General features: G+C 33.0%; 1 protein-coding gene across 1 annotated transcript in view; it reads right to left on the minus strand.

Annotated features, from left to right (window-relative positions):
- Positions 1 to 23,358, minus strand: part of AKAP9 (A-kinase anchoring protein 9) — a 119,726-nt gene that overhangs the window by 66,845 nt on the left and 29,523 nt on the right. Inside the window, 6 exon segments of the mRNA XM_079152064.1 lie at positions 2,210 to 2,302; positions 7,869 to 7,954; positions 8,699 to 8,837; positions 10,149 to 10,228; positions 12,134 to 12,347; positions 19,095 to 21,422. Of these exon segments, the coding sequence (XP_079008190.1) occupies positions 2,210 to 2,302; positions 7,869 to 7,954; positions 8,699 to 8,837; positions 10,149 to 10,228; positions 12,134 to 12,347; positions 19,095 to 21,422 (2,940 nt within the window).

Genomic DNA, 23,358 nt, shown 5'->3' on the forward strand with positions numbered 1-23,358 from the left:
AAACAGAATCCAGCAATATATAAATGGAAGGAGTTGTCTCCAAAGGGGAATGAGAAAACTTGGGGGTGATTAAAATGAGTCTCTTTATAGCTCGCTGTGGTATAAGGTATTAGAACCATTAAACATTCATTAAAACTCATAAAACTTTGCTTTTATAATTGGTGAATTTCGTATTTTGTAAATTATATCTCAATAAAAATAACTATAAACAACAACAAAAACCTGACTATATGCTAGGCCACAAGGGAAGCTGTTGAAATTTTCAAAAGTTGCTATCACTTTCTTTTGCATTTGCATTTAGATTAGAAATGAATGATGGAAATAAATGTAAGAACTCTGTGGTCTGGAAACTAATAATTCAGACTTGCTCCATCTTATTTTTCTCTCCCTTCCCTTCACTATACTAACAAAATACCATGATACCAACTGTGCTTATAGTTAATTCCTTGCCTACTATTATTCCTATTATTCTCCTCTTTTAACCCATAGGGAAACAAGATTCAGAACTTAACTTTCCTAAGGTAACAAATCTAGTAATCCAGAATAATAAGAATTTAAAATATGATATACACAATACCAAATCTCATGGTAATTACCACACTGATAATTTGATAGAACACTGGAGAAATTGACAAGAAGCTAAGTAGAAAACTTGCATTTCTCTAAGACCCAGATAATGGAAGCTATATAAAAATGATGGTGCCTTACTTTTTTCACTCTGATAATCTAGGAACTGGAACTGTACATTTCACTCAGACATAATATATGACTAAGGTCTCATGGTCCAGATGTTTTCTTGGGTCTTGATCTCCTTATCTAATTTATGCTTTCCCTAATTTCTTATGTTTTTCCTTTATATTCTATCAATGCTCCCCCTTTAAAAACACACATTCTCTATACTGCTTTCCAGAGTGGGGCACCAATTTGCAGTCCCACCAGCAATGTACGAGTGTACCTTTAACTACCATGCTACAGCCACATCAATGTTTACAGCAGTTCAATTCACAGCAGCTAAGCTATGGAACCCACCTAGATGCCCTTCAACAGATGAATGGATAAAGAAAATGTGATATATACATATATATACGTATACACACATACAACAGAACATTACTCAGTCATAAAAAAGGATGACGTTTGCCAGTAAATGGATGGATCTGGAGATAATCATGCTAAGTGAAATAAGCCAATCCCCCCAAACCAATAGCCGAATGTTCTCTCTGACATGCAGATGCTACAACAAGGAGTGGGGGTCGAAGTTCAGTGGATCAGACAAAGGGGAATGAAGGGAAGGGTTGGAGATGGGAACAGGAAAGGCAGTAGTATGAACGGGACATAAATTTCCTATGTTCAAATATGAATACACCACCATTGAAATATGATATCATGGATACCCGCAATAATGGAATCCTAATTAGAATACGTTACATTCCATTTTGTATATATGTCAAATTATACTCCACTGTATTGCATATCTAAAAATAACAAATAAGAAAAAAAAGAGTATGTTCTCCACTGGGACTGTTACGTTGGAAGAGTTGGAATATTATAAAAAACAAACAGGCAAACAAATTCAAAATTCAACAGCTTCAGTATTAAAATGGAAGTGGGTATGTGTGTTTTGAAAAGAAATACAAAGACAACCAAAATGGAACCATAAGAGTAGACTAGGTTATACAGTTGATATTCAAACATTGAAAAGAATAACTCTGGGCATAGTAGCTACAATTCACATTTATAAAACTCCTCACTTAGCCATGAGTTACAACGTTCAGTGGTAATCGTCCATCAGTATCTGTATTTATATCTAACATCATAATAATTTCTCTGGGTGGAGCTAGGCAAAGGTAACACATAGAGGACCAACCACCTTCTCTCTTCCTAACTTTTCCCTAACTTTTAGAAGGCCAAACTCTTTCACGTGGTATCTATCCACAATGTAACACATACATAAAGATTTACAGCATTCTGAAAAATTTCTAATTACTATTTTACATCAAGAAAAAAATGTTCCTCTCAATGAAAAAAACCACAGAACATTCTATGAAGCAGTAATTATAGTTGATACTGTTACATGACTATTTGATGGACTATATATGAAATTTACAAATAAAGACAAAGTGCATACCATCAATAAAATCTGGGTTTTTTTTGACAATTAAAAGAAACAATAAACCAAGAAAATCTTTCAGATAAACTATAAACTTACCTTAGCCACTTCTTCTTCTAATCGCTCTTGGTATTGTTTTTCCAGCAACTTAACCATGTTTGTTTCCTGTGTCACTCCAAATTCATCAGAAAACTAAATTAAAAAGCAAAATATGACAATTCACACTAATCTTATACCATTTATTTTTTATTTTTATTTTTTTTTATTTGCAATGCTGGGAATTGAACCCAGGGCCTTGTGCTTTTGAGGCAAGCACTCTACCAACTGAGCTATACCCCCAGTCCTATACCATTTATTTTTACGTTTCTACTCTTAAAAATATTCTTCAAAATATCGCTATTTCTGAACACTCTCAGTAAATTTCAGTTCCCCTTTAACAAAAACACTCATTATAATAATTCTACTAAATAATTACACTTATTGTGGACTTAAAAGATGCAGAGAAATACATTTATGTATTTATAATTATTAGCATAAATTCAAGGGTGGATGAAGGATACTTAAATATAATTACTAAGACATATGTGTAAATGTATATTTCATTTTAAGCAAAATGCTAACAAGTGGCTATGTTTGATAATTACAAGTAAATTTTCTTTACTTCTTGGTATTTATTAAAAGAACACAATTTTCCATAAACACAAATTACTTTTATCAATTAAAAAAACCTTTTATTTTAGAAATGTAGACATACTGTCAACATGAAAGTATTTGTTTATTTACCAATTATCTGAATTACATCCAGACATTTCATAAGGGATGAGTGTGGCTAATATCTCTCTTTCATATCCAGAATGAGGAAGGGCATGGGCAATGATCTTTATTTTTACTAGGACTTATAGGACTTTATTGAGTGAAGATGAAGACACATTTAGAAGTTTGAAAAAATTTATGAATAATACAATGTTGAGGAGAGGCAGAGAGTGGTTTAATGGCAAGCACTGCAAAAGGTAAGAACTTTTTAAAATCATGACCTCTGCTGAAAGAGGGTCTCCACCATTATTCCAGTCCTAGTACCTTGGGTTTTAGGGAATCCTAGATACTATTGTGAAGATGCCCTATGCTTCCATAAGGGGAGGAAAAAACTATGTTGGCCAGGGTACTGAAGCTGATTTGTTAGAAGCCAATAAAGAAATGTTACAAAGAAAAAAATCCAAACTATAACATGGGAGGAAAATCCTCAAATTTAACTTTATGTTTTTCTATTCTATGAAAATATATTAGATTTCTATATACATTCTGGATCTTTTATAAAAGGTTATTATCCCTATGCTAATATAAGAGCTTGCCTAAATGGTAAACATGGCTTACTATGCCCAGACTGTGCACATACTATGATTTGTGCTGAATACACTTTCCTTTTGAAAGTATAGGTTTTGGTATGTGCTAGGCAGAGGGGCCTGTATAAGACAGAAAACTGTAGAATCCTAAGTTTAGGTGAGCTTCCCTGGTAGGCAACACTTTGCACATATTGCCAAACTTGTTGCTGGAGGAATTGAAGTGTGTCCTGTGACTCCACTGGGAGAGAAAGTATGTGCTTTCTTTCCTCTTGACTTTATCCCATGTACCTTTCCAAAGCAGATTTTGCATTGTACACTTAGCTATTAATAAATCTAAAGATGTTGATTTCTACGCATCTTCCTATCAGATTACTGAACCTGGGGTACTCCAAGATTCCCAAAAGACCCATAGTTTGTGCCTTGTTATATCGACATCTAAGGCCTAAGTTTTGTAAATAAAGGAATGAAACACACACACACACACACACACACACACACACACACACACACACACACACACATCTTGGCCTCCTAGCTTTTTTTTCTTCTTACCAACTATAAAATCCTTTAGATTCTTCCCTAAATTATCTTATAAACCATCCCTTCTTACCCAGGAATGCTTAACCACTGAGCCACATTCCCAGTCCTTTTTAATTTTTTATTTAGATACAGGGTATTACTAAGTTGCTTAGGGCCTTACGAAGCTGCTGAGGCTGGCTTTGAACTTGTGATCCTCCTGATTCAGCCTCTGGAGTTGCTGGAATTACAGGGGTGCACCACTGTGCCTGGCCTCCTCTTCTTTTCTACCTACCCCCGCCATCACATTAATGTCCCTAAAAGTTCAACTTCATAATATGCAGCTCTATGATCACAAATGTTCATTAGCTAATGTCTATAAGACAAAAGTTCAGCCTAGCATTCAAAGTTTTTTTTTATAATCTATCCTCTTGAATCTTAGGGTCCATTATTCTTTCAATCACCAAATCCCAAATAAAGCACCCTTCCATTTTCAAGACTGGTCAAATTATCTCTCCAGTCTGGAAGGCCATTTTTCTCCCCCTTCTTTATCCAAACATACACATCATTCATGGTCCAAATCAAGTCTTACTTCTTCTAAGAAATGTTACTTAAAATTATTTCAGCCTATACTCATCTACGTATTTACTTAATTCCAAAAGAACTCATCTACATTTTTCTTTTAAACATTTAGTAGATGTTGCCTTGGGCAACTATTTTACAAACATATATCACATTATTTAATTAGTTTATAAGTGGCATCAATTTATAAATTTCTTCAGTCTAGTGATTTTGTTTACATTGTACATTGCTTTATTCCTAATACAAAGAAAAAAACCAACACATAATTAACAAGTAAAAGTTTTGGCTTGATAACTAATGAGAATTAGGTAGGTGTCTTTCATTTCTTTTGAATTCCAGAGTATAATTTAGTATTGTGGAATATCAGGAGTCGGGAAGAGGACCCCCGGTTTCTGGTTGAATGTCATTTTTCAAAGTTGAAAAAAGAGAAGCTAGTTTAAGAAATTAATAAACTCAAATTTTAATATGCTGACTGAGACATATCTCTTCTGAGAGGAGATATCCAATTAGAGATAAGACTGTAGCTCAGAAGTAAGGACGGACACTACAGTTTGGATCTTGAATGACCTCCAAAGGCACATACGTGAAAGGTTCAGTCCCCAGCTTATGGGGCTACTAGGTGGTGGTGAAATCTTTAGGAAGTGGGACCTAGGTCATAGGGGGTCTTGTTCCTGAAAGGAATATTGGGGCCCCAGCCCCTTCCTTTCTCTTTACTTCCTGGCTGCCATGAGGTAAAAAGCCCCTTTCCATTATCTACTCCCTAAATGCTGTACTATACCACCACATGCCCAATCAATAGGGCCATGTCACCATGGGCTGAAACCAGGAGACAAGATAAAAAACTCTCTTCCTAAGTTGATTTACTCAAGTATTTCATCACAGCAATGGAATGTGAACACACTGACCTAAACATAGGCATCTGGGAGCTATATAAGAGTGGCACACAGAGAAATAAGAGGATCACAGATTCTTGGTAATTAGAAACAGGGTGGGCAAAGTCCATGCTAGAGGCTTAAAAAGTTCCATCAACTAAGAAAAAAAATTGGCCTCAGGAAGCAGCAAATATTATAGTCAAGAAAAGAAATTTGATAACTGAGAATTCAGTGGTGACTGCTAAGGAAAATTCAGTGGAGAGTAAGTTAGGATTTCATTTACAGAGAATAGAAGAGAGAGCAAGAAATAAGGAGATGGGAAAATCTGGTTATATTTCATTCTTTTCAAGCATCTAACCACAAAGAAGAATGAGAACCAAAGATTAAGGGAGATATCAGACTGAGAGGAAGAGATTTCAAGAATGTGCAAGGGAAAGGGGACAGAAATTGTTATAGTCTGGATGTGAGGTGTCTCCCAAAAGATCATGTGAGACAATGCAGGAAGGTTCAGAGGAGAAACGATCGGATTATAAAAGTCATAACCCAATCAGTGAATTAAGCCCTGATGGGATTAACTGAAGTGGTAGAGTGTGGGTGGAGGAGACTGGAATTGGGGTGTGGCTTTGGGGTATATATTTTGTATCTGGAGAGTGGAGACTCTCTCTCTGCTTCCTGATGATGCAAGCTGCTTCCCTCTGCCACACTCTTCCACCATGATGTTCTGCCTCACCTTGAGCCTCGAGGAATAGAGCCAGCCTTCTATGGACTAAGACAGACCTCTGAAACCATGAGCTCTCAAATAAACTCTTCCTCCTCTATAGTTGTGATGGTCAGGTCATTTAGTTATAGCAGCAAAATAGCTGACTAAAACAGAAATGTAGAAAAACTGAGAAAGAGAGGCTAAAAACAGAAAAGAGGGAAGGAACAAAATTATCAACCTTAGAGATGAGATGGAAATGGATATTAAAGCACAGGAAATAAAATACCCCTGGTTATGTAAAGGAATAACTACTTCTGGGGCAGAATGAAAATAAGTTAGGGTATTTGAAAAAAAATACATGTGGTCTAAGGGTAGCTAGTTGTGATACAGAGAAATTGGGGAAAAGATCACCTAAGAAGAAAAATAGGAAATAAAAGTGGAATATGTAACTTGGGTAAAATTATAATTCTTATGTGGAGAGGACTATAAGAAGATGAATGAGTATTTTTAAACATTGCTAAGAGACTCTAAGGGTCCATTTGAGGTCAGAAATCAAGATTTTGTACTGTTACCAAACCAAATCACCAACTAATTTTCTTAGCAGCCAGCCCTCAGAAATGCAGAGATAAGCCAAAAAGAAGGATCTCTGGAGGCTGGATAAGGGAAACAGAAAAACTAATCTGCCAAGGGTATTAGTAAGACAATGGTGCAATGATTTTGAAAAGTTAAGAAGGGAAGTATAAAATTATAATTGTAAAGAAATGTGGAGTTAAAGTTTTTTTTACCTATCTACTTGCTCACTTAATTATCTATAAGATACTGGAGGTATGTTTATAGATTCTAGGAAAAGGTGATAAGAATGTGCTCAACTGGAGGAAAAGGAAGGAAGAAAGGGAGACGGAGAGGGAGACAAAAAGGAGGGGGAGGAGAAGGAAGAGGAGAAAGAAGAGATGATTTTCGATAAAACATCTCTCATCAGCAATATGTCTTTCAGTTTCTATCAGTTAATTCTTTCATAGTGGCCTAAATATCTACATAGAACTAAACACCAGAAAGTATTCAAAATAAACGAGTATGAAGATCTTTCTAGATGTTTTCTGCAACATGAGATTTTCAACACTTATCCTTGCCAATATGTGTTTTAAATTATTTTTTTCTGATACAGCTAATGAATTATATTTGCCATATATATTATCTCACCTACTTTTCTATGAACATATTTTCAAATGAACTGCTTGAGAATAAAATTGACAAAACCCTGTGTGTGTGTGTGTGTGTGTGTGTGTGTGTGTGGCTATGTGCTAAATCTAATCTTCTATAAACACAAAGACAGACCCATTGCTTTAAAATGTTATATGTAGGGGACTGGGAATGTAACTCAGGTACAGTGATTGCTTAGCATGTGTAAGGCCCAATTTCAATTACAATTACCACATTTAAAAATAAATTATACACAAAATTAAATGCAATTGTTTCACATAGTTTACAACTTGATGTCTTATATATATTTTACTTTATCATTATGTCAAAAACTCTCCCAGGGGTTAAATATTTTTCAACTTACAGAAGTTTCCTCAGCTTATTGATAGAAATGCTTTACTATAAATATGAAAATATATATTACTTTTACTAATCTCCTTTTTCATATTCACTTATTTTAGAAATTCTTGGATTATAAAGTAGCTCACAGAACAGCAGGTAATACAATAAATACAAATATTACATGATACATTTTCCATCTCACAGACCTTGCTCAAACGTGTCTGGAGTACTGAAAGTTTGTTGTATTCTTCTGCTACTTTGTTTAGAAGGGTTTGCATGTTTTCTTGAAAGTCTAGATGATAAACAAACAATTATAATAATAATTTCACTCTACTACAAAGGATTATATCTGAATAATTATTATTCATCTATTTATAATTTTAAGGAACCCATCTACTAGAAATAAATCTCATATTTTAGTAACCAAGAAAAAATTTCTTTAATGTGAAATTCCTACTACAAAGCTAACCTGAAAAATTAATATTAAAATATGCTAATTTATTTTGTTATTCATTAATTTATAGCTTTTTAATAATTCATACAAATGGGCAGGGTTAGGAAATGTTATCTATGAAGGAACATAAAAAAAAGTGAGGTAATTTGTTAAGCTAATGCCAGATTTATATTGAGAAATACTTTTATTATTTACCTATTATTTCTTGATTTTCTCCTTATTCTTTTAAAAATAACAAACCACTGACATAAACTTATTAAACAATAATTTTTCAAGATTAGGATCTATGGTAAAAATGATAAAGGAGAGAATTAGAATGAGGAAAAAGTTGGAAGTAGAGGAATAGAAGATAAACAAGGAAACTTGTAGACTGTTTCAATTATCACAGCACAATTATTGCACTCATAAAAATTAAAAAGTACACATTAAATATAAGATTCATGAATACGAAAAGAGGACAAGATACTAAGCTAAAATACTCAACTTGGCTGAGTGATTAAATCATAATCAGAGGTAACAGTTTATCATCAATTGATTTAAGAAAATTAAATATTATTTAATAGTGTAGAAAGTTTTCATTACCTTGAACTTCATATCTATAATCTTGTAATTCTGATACATGATTTCCAGAGGTGTAAAGACCAGAATTTTCTTTCTCCTCTACATTCCCATCACATTTTAAAGTAGGAATAAAATGTTCACCAACTGTATCACTTAAAGTCTGTTTAACAAAATTGAATATTTCAAGAAATTACAATTTTAACTTCTGCCTCTAAATATCATTAAATATTATCCTCCTTGATATAAAAGATGGTCAAAATGTCATGGACAAAAAAGAAACTCACTCCTTTTCCCTACACCACATCAATCTGCAGAAGAAATAATTAAGTCTAAATATTTTTCTACTTGAAACTCTTCTTAGATCAGGAAAAGATGATAATCTTTAACGCAAAAAAATTTTTTTTCGTTTCTTTCTAATAATAAATCTTATATTTTAATTTACCTCTCCCTAGCTTAGATCGTATTTTGATATTATCTCTGTATCCATAATGTAACACTTATTTTATCAATAACCCTTGAAAATACACAATGGGACAAGGACAGAAGTTCAGAAATTATTAGAAAAAAGTCTGTGACTTCTAGAGAAATTACATAAAGTTGGAGATTACATTCAGACACTTTTCTAAAAAATATCAGAGTAGCTTTCTGTGGTTTGTACCCACACAAACAAGACACCTTACACATTTTTCTGATTGTTCTCCTAAGCAATAGACAACTCTGTCATTTAAAACAACTCACGCCCCATAATCATTTGATAAGCCCTCCAAGTAAGTTTTACCTTTGCCCCTAATTCAACTGGAAAGAACAAGCAACAACTCTTAGTTTTAAAAACCAAATTGTTTATTGCTACTATTTCTTGAAATGTGCTTAAAAGTTAAATAATTCTGTCAGTTAGTAATTGAGTTTATTAAATTTTCAGCATAGCCTGTAAGATACAAATTTTATCACATTAGAATTGGTTTGAGAAAACTCGATCACCCAAAAACAAGTAAAAAAACTGGGACTTGCAAAGATTAAGTAGCTCCTCCATGGCAACATCAATGATTTGAAGTCTATTCTATTGGTGAGATAAATTTATCTGAATTTTTTCTCCTTCTTTTTGAGGTACTGGGGATTAAACTGAGGGCCTCACACATTGCTAGGCCAGTGCTCAACTACTGAGCCATATCAATAGCCCTGAATTTCTTTGTTTCAAACTGATCATCAGGAAAAACCTGCAGGTTCATTTTGAGTTTAAAAACTCAGGAATAGGAGCTGGGGATGTAGTTTAGTGGTAGAATGCTTACCTAGCATGTGTGAGTCCCTGGGTTCTATCTCTAGCACCACAAACACAAACAAATCAGGACTATTTTCTAAGTGCAGTTCTAGAGTAAGACAGGTGGGAAAATAGGCTCGATGGTTCTGCTCATCAAATTAGTAGCAACTCAGAATTTAGTACCTATTATCCAAAATTGCTTAAGTAATTTCCTACCTTTGAAATATAAGAACATTCTTCAGACACGGCCTTCTGAAGTCTTCCAATAAGCATTTGTAAAGACTTTGCTTCATCACCTAATGAAACGGATACTGTTGAAGACATTCAATTCACATATATAAGTACTACCATATTTAACCTATGTTTCACCTAAAGCTTCCTTGCAGTAAGACTGGTTTTAAATTCCTTATTTCTTTCAAAGTTATTTCCTATTGGTCAATGTTAACTATCTCAGATAATTGGTAAGATTTTCAATTTCATTCTACAAAGTGGTATAAAGTAGTGTCTTTCAAACTTTAAAGCTATAACCAATTACAAGAAATATATCTCATATATACATATTATATATATATATATATATAATATACATCTATGTAAAACTGAAACAAAAACTTCACAAATCAGTATTTACTCTTTTGGGTTAAGGGTACAGCTCAGTGGTATAAGGACTGCCTAGCATGCACAAGGCACTGGGTTCAATCCGTAGCATAACCGAGAGAAAGAAAGATAAACATCTATCTACCTGTCTATATGCGAAGCACTCCAATGTTTCCTATCTGGCTCTACTCTTTTATTTTTTAAAAATGCTGGTAGTTAGTCACTAAACTAACTTTATTGCTAATTAAAAGAGCCAATAGTTAACTTGCAATATGACAAATGGTGGACAGACTATCTGAGGAGGATATCAATAAAATTAAAAAAAACTTAAAAAATTACTATATTCCAACTCAACGAACTCCTAAAATGAAAAAGCCTAATATTCTTACTTGAGATCCTTGAAATTCTATTGTTCAACAAAGCAATTCCAATGGTAAAACTCATTCCTAAGGGCAAAAGTGAAGGCCTAGAGATACCTTGAACACAGGAAGTCTAGTTAACTGGCCAAGTAATTATGAAAGGAAAAACAGTAATTGCCACTAATGTGTTTACGGTTTCTCCATCCATCTTATGGTCCCTTAACAGTGTTGCTTCCCACAATGTCATCTTGGTCTTTTAGCTCACTCTCTAGTTCCCCAGGGTATCTCATTCTTGTCCTTGACATTCATGTTCATTCTAAATGTTTATCTCAAGCCTAAATTTTTCTCCTATTTTAGACTTCTATTTTCAACCTTTTTTTCAAAATCAACAAATATTCTATTCTTAACTCAATATATTTAAAACTGAATTTATTATTTTTCTCACAAATATGCTCCTTTTTATGACTAGAATCACACTCCAGTTACCTAAGCTAGATATTTAGGGACAGTCATAATTTCTGCTAACATTAACTATCAACTGGAGCCTAACTAACTTTTGAACTTAACTTTTCATCATACTCAATTCAGTATCTTATTATTTATTGGAATTACTGCCAAAGTTGGTCTAGTCTGGTCTTCCCATCAATTTCATCCCCTCCAATTGATCCCAATGGTATCACCTTAAAATAAAAAATGTATTATGTTGCTCCCACTATTTAAAATCCTGCAGTAGGTCTTATCACCAATAGCATAAAACATAAACATGCTTCATCAGGGTACCTAAAGCTTTTCCTGATCAAGCTCCTTTCCAATCTCTCCAGCTTTCTCTATCACTATTTTCTGACATGATCTGAATTCCTAATTCTCCCAAATGGAGAACTTACAGTTCAGTGCTTAAGACTCCAGAATCTTCCTTAAATTTCCTACCCAAACCCTCATCCTACTCATCTTCCCAGGAAACACAAGAATCTTTTCCTTTCTCTCTCCATTCTTACATTTCAGAAATTTTCGGTTTGTTTTATATATGCTTTCCCAATTGACTGTGACTTCCAATGGGAAAATGATTCAGTAATTTCAGCTTTCTCTATTACTTGGAATGAACACCCAGTGATTACATGAATAAGACTAGGACTTAGATACACAAGTCACCTTCCCCTGTGGGTTCTAAGGACAGAAGTATGGAATGGTGGACTCTTAAGTGATACTTATTTGTTTCATGATGATTATAAGTCAGAAACTATTTACCTGTTTCTTGTGCTTTTATGTTCTGTAGTTCTAACTGGTACATTTTCTGAAGTTTCCTGATTTTTTCCTCTTGAGCGGAAATAAGCTCCTCTTTGAGGCTGCAAAGAGCTTTATCTTTTTCATTTTCCATATATTCACGAACTTGATCCACATGAGTTGAATAAATTAGAGAAAGACAGAAGCGTTGTGCTTCCATCTGGAGCCGTAAGTCGTTCTTAAAGTGAATATATAAACATTAGGAAAATTTTAAATAATTTACCATAAAATAATTTAATTTTCTTTGCATATGCTAACTACAAAAGAAATAAATTATAGTTCAAAAATATAGTTCATATAAAAGAACCAAAGACATTCTTTCTTCTCATTCTTCATTTATTTACACTGAGCTACTTCTTTTTCAAGGAAAGCAGCATGTTTTTATTACATCATTTTTATAGCAAATTTTGATATTTGGTATAGCTTATGATTTATCTTTGATTTTTATTTTAAAATAATATTTTGTTTTCATGGCACTAGGGATTGAACACAGGGGTGCTCTCTACCACTGATCTACATTTCCAGACCTTTTTATTTTTATTTTTGAGGCAAGATCTTACCAAGTTGCCAAGGTTGGTCTTGAACTTGGAATCCTCCTGCCTAAGCCTCCCAAACAGCTGGAATTACCAGGCATGCACCACCATGCCTGGCTTTAAAATAATATTTTAAATGTAGAAATATGTAAATAATAATAAACTCACAACCCAAATTAACAAGTACTGTAACATTTTGTCTATTTCTTTTCATTCCCCTACTCCCTACACACTTTATGTTCTTATTACTCCTTCCTCACAGGCCACCATAATCAGAAATATGATATAAATCCAGTCCAATTGTTACATTATCACTTCTCAACACAGTATATTTTGCATCCTCACTGTACTGTATGTTTTCTATTTTTATGGGCTTATACAAACAATATTAATTTTACAAATTTATTTTTTCATTCAATATCCTCTGGTATCATTCCATGTAAGTAACGGGTTCAATGCCCCAAACAAATAAAACAAATAAGCACCATGTAGGCATCAGATTAATTCATTTCAACTGTGGTATTATGAATATACCAACATTTGTCCATTTCCTTTCAGGAGATAAATTGGTTTATTTCTAACTTTTGGATATTAAATAAAAATACTGCTGTTAAATTCTTATACATGCACTTAGATAAATGGGCTAATTTCTCTCTAATGTAGTGGTTCTCAACTGTAACATGCATCAGAATCACTTGGAACGCTTATTAAAATAGGTTACTTCAGGGGCTGGGGCTGTGGCTTAGTAGTAAAGCTCTTGCCTTGCATGTGTGAGGCCTAGAGTTCGATCCTCAGCACCACAATAAGGAAATAAATAAGTAATATAAAAGGTATTGTGTCCATCTAGGACAAAAAAAATATTAAAAAAAAAATAGGTTACTTTAGGAACCTAACCCCATCTCCTCAGTTTCTGATGCAGGAGGTCTGAAGTAGGGCTTACAACTTTGAATTCTAACCTGTTCCCAAGTGATGATGTGCTTCTAGTTAGGGACCACACTTTGAGAGCTACCTAGAAATATAACTTATAGGTCACAGATAGTGTGTTTTTAACTGTACTAGATTTGATCAAATTATTTTTATGATAGTATTAATTTACAATGCTACGAGTAGGTTATGTGAGTACTTGTATCACCACATCCTCACCAAGATTCTATTTTCTTCTTATGAGTACATCTTTAACCAATCTGTTTTTTTCCTAAAGCAATAAGGATCTAATTCCCTAACTTCTAACCTTTAGTATCTAAAGTCAATTGTGCCCAAAACAATTTTGTTTTTTCTCCCAAAACAATTGTGACTACTCTAAGCTTCTCCTGCTAATTTGGTTTGTTCTTTAATTTCATTTGTCTCTACTTAAATATCACCTCACCAAAGTAATCTTCCTTGACCTACCCTATGCAAAACAGCACCTACACTTAGGGAGATCTCTTTCTTCTTATTATACTTTAATTTTATTCATAGCACTTAAGACCACCAGAAATATTTGTCTGTATTTTCTAATGTTTATCTAAACCCTCTAAAATATAAACTTCTTTCCTCCTTGATCATTTTATTCACTGTTGTATTATCAGTTCCTGGAATGTAGTAGAGGTTCAATGAGTATTGTGAAATAAACATCAATTTATAGGGCCTTCCTTGCCACATGCTAAATTTTCACAAGAATATGAATCTGGGGCTTTCCATTGTATTTCACTTATTTATCCCAGCATCAAACCATATTACTTATAATGATTTTGTAATAAGTCTTGATACCAGATAAATACTTTTTAGGATTGTCTTGAGTATTTTGGGGGTATTTACTTTTCCATATCAATTTGAGAATCAGTATTTCAGGATCCATAAAAAAGCTTGTTGGAATTTTGACTGGAACTACATTAATTTAGCGAGAACTGATCTTTTTCTATCTTTCCACTACAGATATGACATGTAATACCACACAATCAGGTCAATGTTTTACAATTTTCTTAACAAAAACTCAAAACTTCTCATCTAGAGTTTAAAGTTTTACCTGATCTCTTTGCATTTTTCTCATTTCTTACTCTTGTCATATTGTAAGAACTGATGACACATTCACCAAAAACTATAAAAAAGGGACTGGAGTTGTGGCTCAGTGGTAGAACACTTGCCTGGCATGAATGAGGCCCCGGGTTTGATAGTCAGCACCACACACAAATAAAATAAAAAATTTGTTGACAACTAAAATATACTACACACACACACACACACACACATAAAACCTCCAAAATAATGTTGCAACAGTAATGTTGACAGAGGGTATCCTAGTCCTATACCTGATTTTAATTATGAATGTGTCTAAATTTCATCGTCATAAGTATTATGTGCTAACATTTTGATGAAAATCAGCATAAGTAGAAAATTTCCCTGCTATTCCTGATTTCCTAAAGCTTTTTTAAAATTATAAATGAGTTGTCAAATTTTTTATGGATTTCCAGCATGTACTGAAGTGATCATATGGATTTTGTCCTGCTAAGTGTAGATTTTGTCCTGCTTCCTTTGAATGTAATTTCATAATTTTTTTCAAATGTTTAACTATTTGTCTATTCTTGGCATAACTTGCTAATATTTTATTTGGAATTTCTGCAACCACACTCATGAGTTAGAATAGTCTATAATTTTATTTTCTTTACCATCCCTATCAGGTCTTCATATTAATATTATCCTAAGATGAACTTGGTGGTTTTTCTTTCTTCTGTTTTTCTTCTTTCCTTTCTTCCTCCATTCTCTCTTTAATCCTATTTTTAGTAAGCAATACATTTGTTCTTGGAGAGATAATAAGATCCACTTGTAAAATGGTCTTAGTCTGGCATTTTTGGTTTTACATGAGGCAAATGGGAAAATTTCTGACTACTATTTCAAACTCTTTAATGGTTATGGACTTACTCATTTCTATTTGATGGTTATTAGCTTATTCATTTCTATTTGCATTAGTTCTGATAATTTATATTCTTCTAGAACACCATCTAGTTTGCTTACATTTTCAAATTTATTGACAAATTACTTAAGGTATTAATTATGAATTTTTAAAATTTCTGTGGTACCTATACTTAAGTCCTTATTTTCATTCTTGATTTTGCGTGATATTTTTTGAGATTTGTCTACTATTTGTAAATAATCTTTTCAAATAATAAACCTCCAAAGTTCTTGAAAACTTTCTCTCATTTACTACAAGTTCTCTTATTTTTGCTCTTTATTTCCTTCTTCCTTTGAATGTATATACCTTTGAATGTATATATTCTTGATACTATTCTACACTGTTGAATTAATAGTTCAAGTCATTTCAATATCTCATAAATTGATATATTTAAACCAAAAAACTGTCCTTCACATATCATGTTATATACATTCTACTTTAAAAAAAAAATATTCTCAGCTCTACTTGTACATTTACTCTTCTGGATGAACTGTAAACCAGTTAAGTCAAATTTCTGTAACTTTCATTCTAAGTTGTATTAGAGCTACTTTGTGGATAAATCTAGAGATAAACTGACATGTTATAATATTAAAAACTGCCCACTCAGAAATGAGATTTTTCATTTTTCAAGTACTTTTCATTAAAATACTCTAATGTTATTTATATTGGTTCTATATTTTTTGGCTAATTTTGACCTTTTATTTTATATTAGGTTTTTGGTTCATTTACTTAAGAGATTTTTCTTAATTTCTTAATTACACCTGTGAGTTAACTATTTCTCTCCATTTATGCCATGTATCTCTATCTTTGGAATAGTTAGGGCTTATAGAACAATGCTAAATAGCAAGCAACAAAAGCTGTTCTGGGCTGAGGATATAGCTCAGTTGGTAGAGTGCTTGCCTTGCAAGTACAAAGTCCTGGGTTCAATCCCATCACTGAAAAAAAAAAAAAAAAAAAAAAAAAGGCTGTTCTGATTTTCATCCTAACATGAAGGCTTATCCTGACTCACTGATGATTCTTGATAAAAGGGCTTTGTTTATTTCCCCTTATTCACTCCTCATTCATCCATTCATAAAAAATTATTAACTGCTGACCATGTAAAAAAACATTATTCTAGGCACTAGGCATATAGTAGATAGGATCCCTGCACTCACAGAACTGACATTGTGGTTCTTGCAATTTCTAAGCTCCAAAATTTCTTTCAATTCCATTATTTACATCTAGTTTTAAACACACACACTTCAATCTATGGCCTCTCCCAGCATCAATAATTAACCAATATCTATAACATTCCTGCCACTCCTTTCCTGCATCCCAATGCTGAAAAGACTTCTTTGAAAATCTGTAATTATACTCCAAAATTATTCATTTGTTTCTTTTCAGTTAAAAACTTCTTAACGGCCACATTTCTTTTGGTTTCAGTGAGATATAACTGCTCTAACAACTAAGCTTAATACTGAGAGCAGGAGTACTTTGTTGCCTCTGCAGTATTTGAAGCATAGGTAAACTGTTCTTCAGTGTTATCATTATGTTAGTCACTGCGCTATTTCTTCTGTTGAGTTTCCCTCCACCTACCCTCCATCAATAAAGGGGTGTGTCTTGGTAATGATGAATGGGAACAATTTACAGACTTGTTTTTCTTCACTTTGTTTAGTTAATTTCAAGGAGAGAGTATCTAAATGCCATTGCAAGTATTTTTGTGGAGAAAACAAAATTCTTACTAAGAAAAGTTGTTCATTTTGACAACAGTGCTTCAAATTCAGGTCCTCTTTGAATAATGCTTTTTAATAAAATTTAAATTATGTCTGACAGGGCTGGGGAGATAGCTCAGTTGGTAGAGTGCTTGCTTTGCAAGCACAAGGCCCTGGGTTCAATCCCCAGCACCGCACACACACACAAAAAAAATATGTCTGACATTTTTAGGAGTAATCAGCATCAATTATGGTTTTAAAAACAATTTGAAATATTTAACACAGCAACAGCAGTTAAGCAATTTGAATTTCTTGACTATCAAGTTATTAAAAAAAGTAAAGTATGACCACATTTGATATAAGATCATCAACATGAATATAAATTATTAGAAATGATTTCAAGAGAAAACTTTCTGATGCCTTCCTATTGTACTTAGGATTAAACCTAAACTTACAACGTCTGTAAAGCTCCCTATGATCGAGTTTCTTCCTTCTTCAAACTCATCTCAAACTCAACTACATAGGCCTTCATTCTGTTCCTCAAACTCACCGATGATACAACTGCCCTAATTTCCATGAGGCAGGCTTCTTCCTCTCATTCAAATCTCAGTTCAAATGTTAATTCCTCCAAGCTCCTGACCACCACCACCTCCACCCATCATTCTCTATCATGATACCCTGTTTTATTTCGTCATAGACTATAACACTATTTCTATCTTACTTCCTCATGTATTACCTGCCTCCCTCACTAAAATACATACTCCTTACCTTCTCTCTCTTGTTCACCACTAAACTCTTATATCTGGCAAAAGATATTTGTTAAATATGTTTGGAAACACATAAAAGTTAGCGGGCTGTGGTTGTGGCTCAGTGGTAGAGTGCTTGCCTAGGATGTGTGAGGCACTGGGTTCAATCTTTAGCACCATATATAAATAAATGAAATAAAGGTTTTGTGTTCATCTGCAACTAAAAAAATTTCTAATTAAAAAAAGTTTTTTTAGCATTATCATACTGAAGATACACACCAGACTTTTCTGTCATTTCTAATATCAATATCTGACAAAAATAGAAATAACCTATTATTATATGTGTATTTATTTTTTTAGCTGTATTTAGTTAATACTACTTTTTCCCCTTCAGGTATAAGATTCAGAAAACTCTAGGACTAAAGGTGTTTTTCCCCCCCAAAGGAAATAGAATTTACAACTGAACAAATGCATAAGGTTCTAAAACACTGAAGAGTTCATTTACAATTGTGGAACCTTGAAAAGACCAGAATGAAATGAAAACTCGGGGCTGGGGCTGGGCCTCAGTGGCAGAGCACATGTCTAGCACGTGTGAGGCACTGGGGTTGATCCTCAGCACCATATAAAATTAAATAAAATAAAGGTCCATCAACAACTAAAAAATATTAATAAATAAAAACTCTAAAGTCTTTGAAATTGCAACAAAATACTAAGTTATAAAATCAATTACTTTTGTAAAGCTGAGATTCTCAACAAAATTATTTTAACTTGTCTTTACAAAGAAAATATGGAACAATTTGTATGCTTTATTTCCTGAGAAGAATATATAATAGCTTAACTAAATGAAAAGAAACAGTGTTTAAGGAAAAATAGGAAAATTAAATGATAAATGACAGATCCAAATCAGAATTACATGATGTACTTTCATTCTAAGGATGCAAATTTGTTTTATGAAGATGAAAATTCTTTTTAGTGTGAAATGTACATTTTCATTGTGCTATACCACAAATAAATAAGTTAACAAACCTGTTCTGACTTCAGTACATGAAGTTCCTGCTGGAGTTTATCATTTTCATTTGATTCAACTGTCCCAGGTGAGGATTCATGTGTTACTGATGGTGAAAGTAACTGTTCTTGCTTGTTTTCTTTTCTCATTGTAACATTTTCAAAAGAAATTTTATCTTTCGCCACTATTTTTGATTCTTCACCCAAATCTTCACCTACATTAAGAACTGATCCTCCAGAATCCCTGCTTGTTATAGTCACAAATCCATCTTGTAAAGAGCTTAAATGACCATCATACATGATTATATTTTCTGCTCTATGATGGTTAATTATGATTTCTAGTTCTTTACATCTTAATAAAACTTGCTCTTTCTCTTGCTTTAAAGATTTGATTTCTTCACTGAGACAATTAACCTCACCATGTTTCTGTTTTAATTGCTCAGAAAGATTAGACAGTTTCTCCGACAGCTCTAGTTTTTCTCGCTTTGTAATTGCAAGTTTTTCCATAAGTTCCGTTGTATCTTTTTCAACAACTTCAGTGATTTCTACTGTGTCTGCTACAAAAATTTTGTCAGTATCAAGAATGGAACTTTTCACTTTCACTGTAGCTGGATTTATTTTATGCAAATGAAGCTCTTCATTAAGTGCTTTAAGCTTACTTTCATACTCTAATTCTTGTTTATTTTTACAGTCTTCTAAATCATCTTTCATTTTGAGAAGGCTGGCATATTCCTCTTTTAATTCTTGATAGTTAACTTCAAAGTTTTTTTCAGCAAATGAAAATGTATTCCTTTGCTTTTCAATTTCTTCATTTAGCTGAATACACTGTAGTTTGAGGTCCTCATTTTCTTCAGTAAGTATTTCTACTTCCCTTTTCCAGTTAGTGTCTTCGGATATGGACTTGGAGTCTGTGAAAATCAACTTTTCATCTTGGTTATTAGCAGGAACATAATTTTTCAACATGTCCTCAAGATCTCTCTTATCAGCTTTAAGAAGGTTGTTCTCTGTTTTGAGATGGGCAAAGGTTTCTTGAAGCCCATCTTCTTTTTCTTTTATTTGTTTCTCCAACAATTCAGTTTTAAGTTGTAATTTCTGAACTTCTTTTTCAAGAGTCCCCTTTTCATTTTCAATTTCTTTTTGCAGTTCAGTTATTTGAAGGGTCATTTCTTCTGATTTTGAATTCTGTAAATCTTTTAGGTTTGAAATTTCCAAAATTAACTGATTCTGCTTAGTTACCAAATTATCTTTTTCAAGCTGCATTGTTTCTATCTTTTGACTCATTTCATTTTGTAAGTCATCTATCTGCTGTTTATAGTGAATGTCAAAGCTATCTTTAAGTTTTTCAATATTTATTCGATGTTCGATTTCTAAATCTTCTTTTAGTTTCGAAAGTTCTTCTTCGTGACTAAACAGGAGCTGTGTTCTCAATTTGTCCAATTCGGCTTCTTGAGACTCTGCCATTCTATCCAGTACGGCATTTTTCTCTCGTTCCATCATTTCAAGTTTTATCTTGTAATTTGTAACTTCAGCTTCATGTTTTAATTCTAGCTCCTTCCTGGATTCAGATACAGACGCAATTTCAGCTTTTAAAGCTTCTACTGTACTAAGTGACTTATGTGCTTCATTCAGTTTACTTTCTTGTTTTGTTATTGTCTGCTTAGCTATCTGAATCTGGTCCCTTAAAAAGTTGAGCTCTTGAAAAATTTCTTCAAGCTGTCTCTGTAGGGTAGATTTTTCTTCTGCAACGACTCTTAGTTCTTCCTTGAGTTTTTCCTTTTGAGAGTTAGTATATTGTAATTTTATATTCAGCTCATTTATTGCCACATTCATTAATTTTACTTGATCTTCATTAACTGTAATATTGGAATATGCTTTTAAAGCACTCTCAATTTCTTCCTTATGTTGCAGTTTCACCTTTTCAATTTGTGACATATATTGTTTTAATAATTCTTGTTTCATCTGTATTATCTGTTGCCTATATGTCTCATCTAACTCTGCTCGTAGCTGTTCTAATTTTCTCTGCATTTCTTGTTCCATTCTTTGTACCATATCAGTTTCAAATTGGTTTTCTTTACGGTTCCTCATCTGCATTTCTTCAACGGTCCCTGCTAACTGTTTAATTTCCTCAGAACATTTTATTTCTTTTTGCTTAGAATTAGTTAGTTCTAATTTCATACTTGCAATCTCTTGGTTCTTTTGTAAAACCTGTTCTTGTAAGTCTTCTAGTAATTTATCCGTAGTTCTTGCTTTATCCTTTAGTTCATTTATTTTTGCATTTAACGCTTCAATGATTGCCTCCTTTTCTTGTACTTCTCTTTTATTTGAGTTTTCTACTTTTTTATCTTGTTCCTTTAGAAAGAAAAGAAAATGAAAACATAAGAATGACATTTTTTAGCTTCTGGCAACTTCTATTGCTTAGCTTCATTATCGAAAGACTTAGGGGTGTCTCCTCTTTATATAATTCTATAGAAAGGAACTGTTGGGCCTGACCCTCAATTTTTCTCATGTTGAGACCTAGAACTTATCTACCTGACAGTACTTATGAGCAAACAATATAGCAGTTTTATCCTTCTTGTGAAGAAATTTCTCTTACATAGTGCTGTAATTAAACATTTATATTTAAAAATGTGATCTAATTTGCCTAGCATGTGTGAGTCCTTCGGTTTGATCTCTAGCACCACGGGGGGTGGGGGGGAAGCAAAACAAAACAAAACAAAAACCAGTCTGACTAAAATATCTATAAACCATCATATTTTCATTTTTCTTATTAACTGGTCAAAATTCTAAATATTTAGTATTTTTGATAGCTAGTTATAGTACTACATACTTTCTAGACTCTCTCAAAAGAAACTAAAACAATAAATATAGGTCCCTCTCATGGATTCTAGTAAGTTGAAGGTAGTTCATTGACAAGTGCTATAAAATAAGAAAAAACAACAACAACAGCAACAAGAACAAAAGCAGATTCTTCTTTTGAGTCTGCCTTAACTCCATTCCTGGGGTCTTAAGTGAATCAGAAATTTAGGGATATGTAATACTTAAGCAATTGAACATCAGGTGACAACTAAAACCACTATAGTATGTACAGCATACCAACTTGGCCTTAGACTAGTTTAAACAGAAATTTAAAAGTACAGCAGATAATTTTACCCAGTTCCTATTTTGGGAATCAATTTTGGAACTGTAGATTAAGCTAAGACCAGACATACACTAATGTATATTCATTATCACAATTATCTAAGAATGATTGTAGTTTAACAGAGGCCTGAGGTCCACATTTTGGCTCAGTTACACAGTTTCATCAGTAAATAGTTAAGAGGTATAGTTGCAAAGCCAAAGAAATAAATGAAATCCACAGAACTAATGAAAATATAGGTAAGGAAGTAAAATTATCTTAAGGAGACAAAAGCCCTCACCAAACAAGACTTACAGGTGCCTTGAATGAATCTGTAGTAATATATTTAAAGTACTACCATATTTAAAGAAAGAGTGTCATAGCCTAGGAAAAAGAAAGCCTCAAAAGAAAATGTAGACAGTGCCCAATTAAGTACAGTTCTTGAAAGAAGACCAATGCACCATCAGCCTTTGAGAATTCTGTTCCCTCTAGAGAAACCATACTTAATGCAGAAAACAATGCTGCGAGTTACAGTAAAGAGCATTTAAGAAGTTCAGTCTATAGACATGAACATTACTACTGTGAGATGGATATAGCAGGTTATCTCAGTCTCATGCCACTTAAGATCTGATTCCTCCAACACCCCTTCATCTGATACTCAATAAAACTTTTTAATTATTATCTAGCTTTTCAAAATTCATTTGTCCATGGAAAGAAAATCCAATGAGCTTTAAATCTGAAATTTGTGATAATTATTTCTCATTGTAAACTCAGTCTTATATTTAGACTTTAAACATTAGCCTCTTGAACTAATTCACCTCTGATACAGCTCAAATATCTTTGATAGAAGAAGACAAAAATCTGACTTCTGAGCTTAAATAAAAGGCCAAATTTTGTACTATATAAGCCAAGGTTACCTTGTGCAGCTTCAATTCATGATGGTCATTTTCAGTTAAACTGCTAAGTAAGTAATAACTAGTTTTGAAAAACATTAACACTGATAAAATCAGTTACTCTTTTATTTCCATAAGGGGAAAGGGGCACCCCTCATAAAAGAGAATACTTAATTCAGCATTGTCCAACACCTAATATGATTATAAATAATCAATAATAATTCTTCATTCAACTATTAAACACCAAAAATTCAGTTTATTTTCTTCATATTGCTTT

This window comes from Sciurus vulgaris (genome assembly GCF_902686455.1).
Source record: "Sciurus vulgaris genome assembly, chromosome: 8".
In the NCBI taxonomy this organism is placed as follows: Eukaryota; Metazoa; Chordata; class Mammalia; order Rodentia; family Sciuridae; genus Sciurus; species Sciurus vulgaris.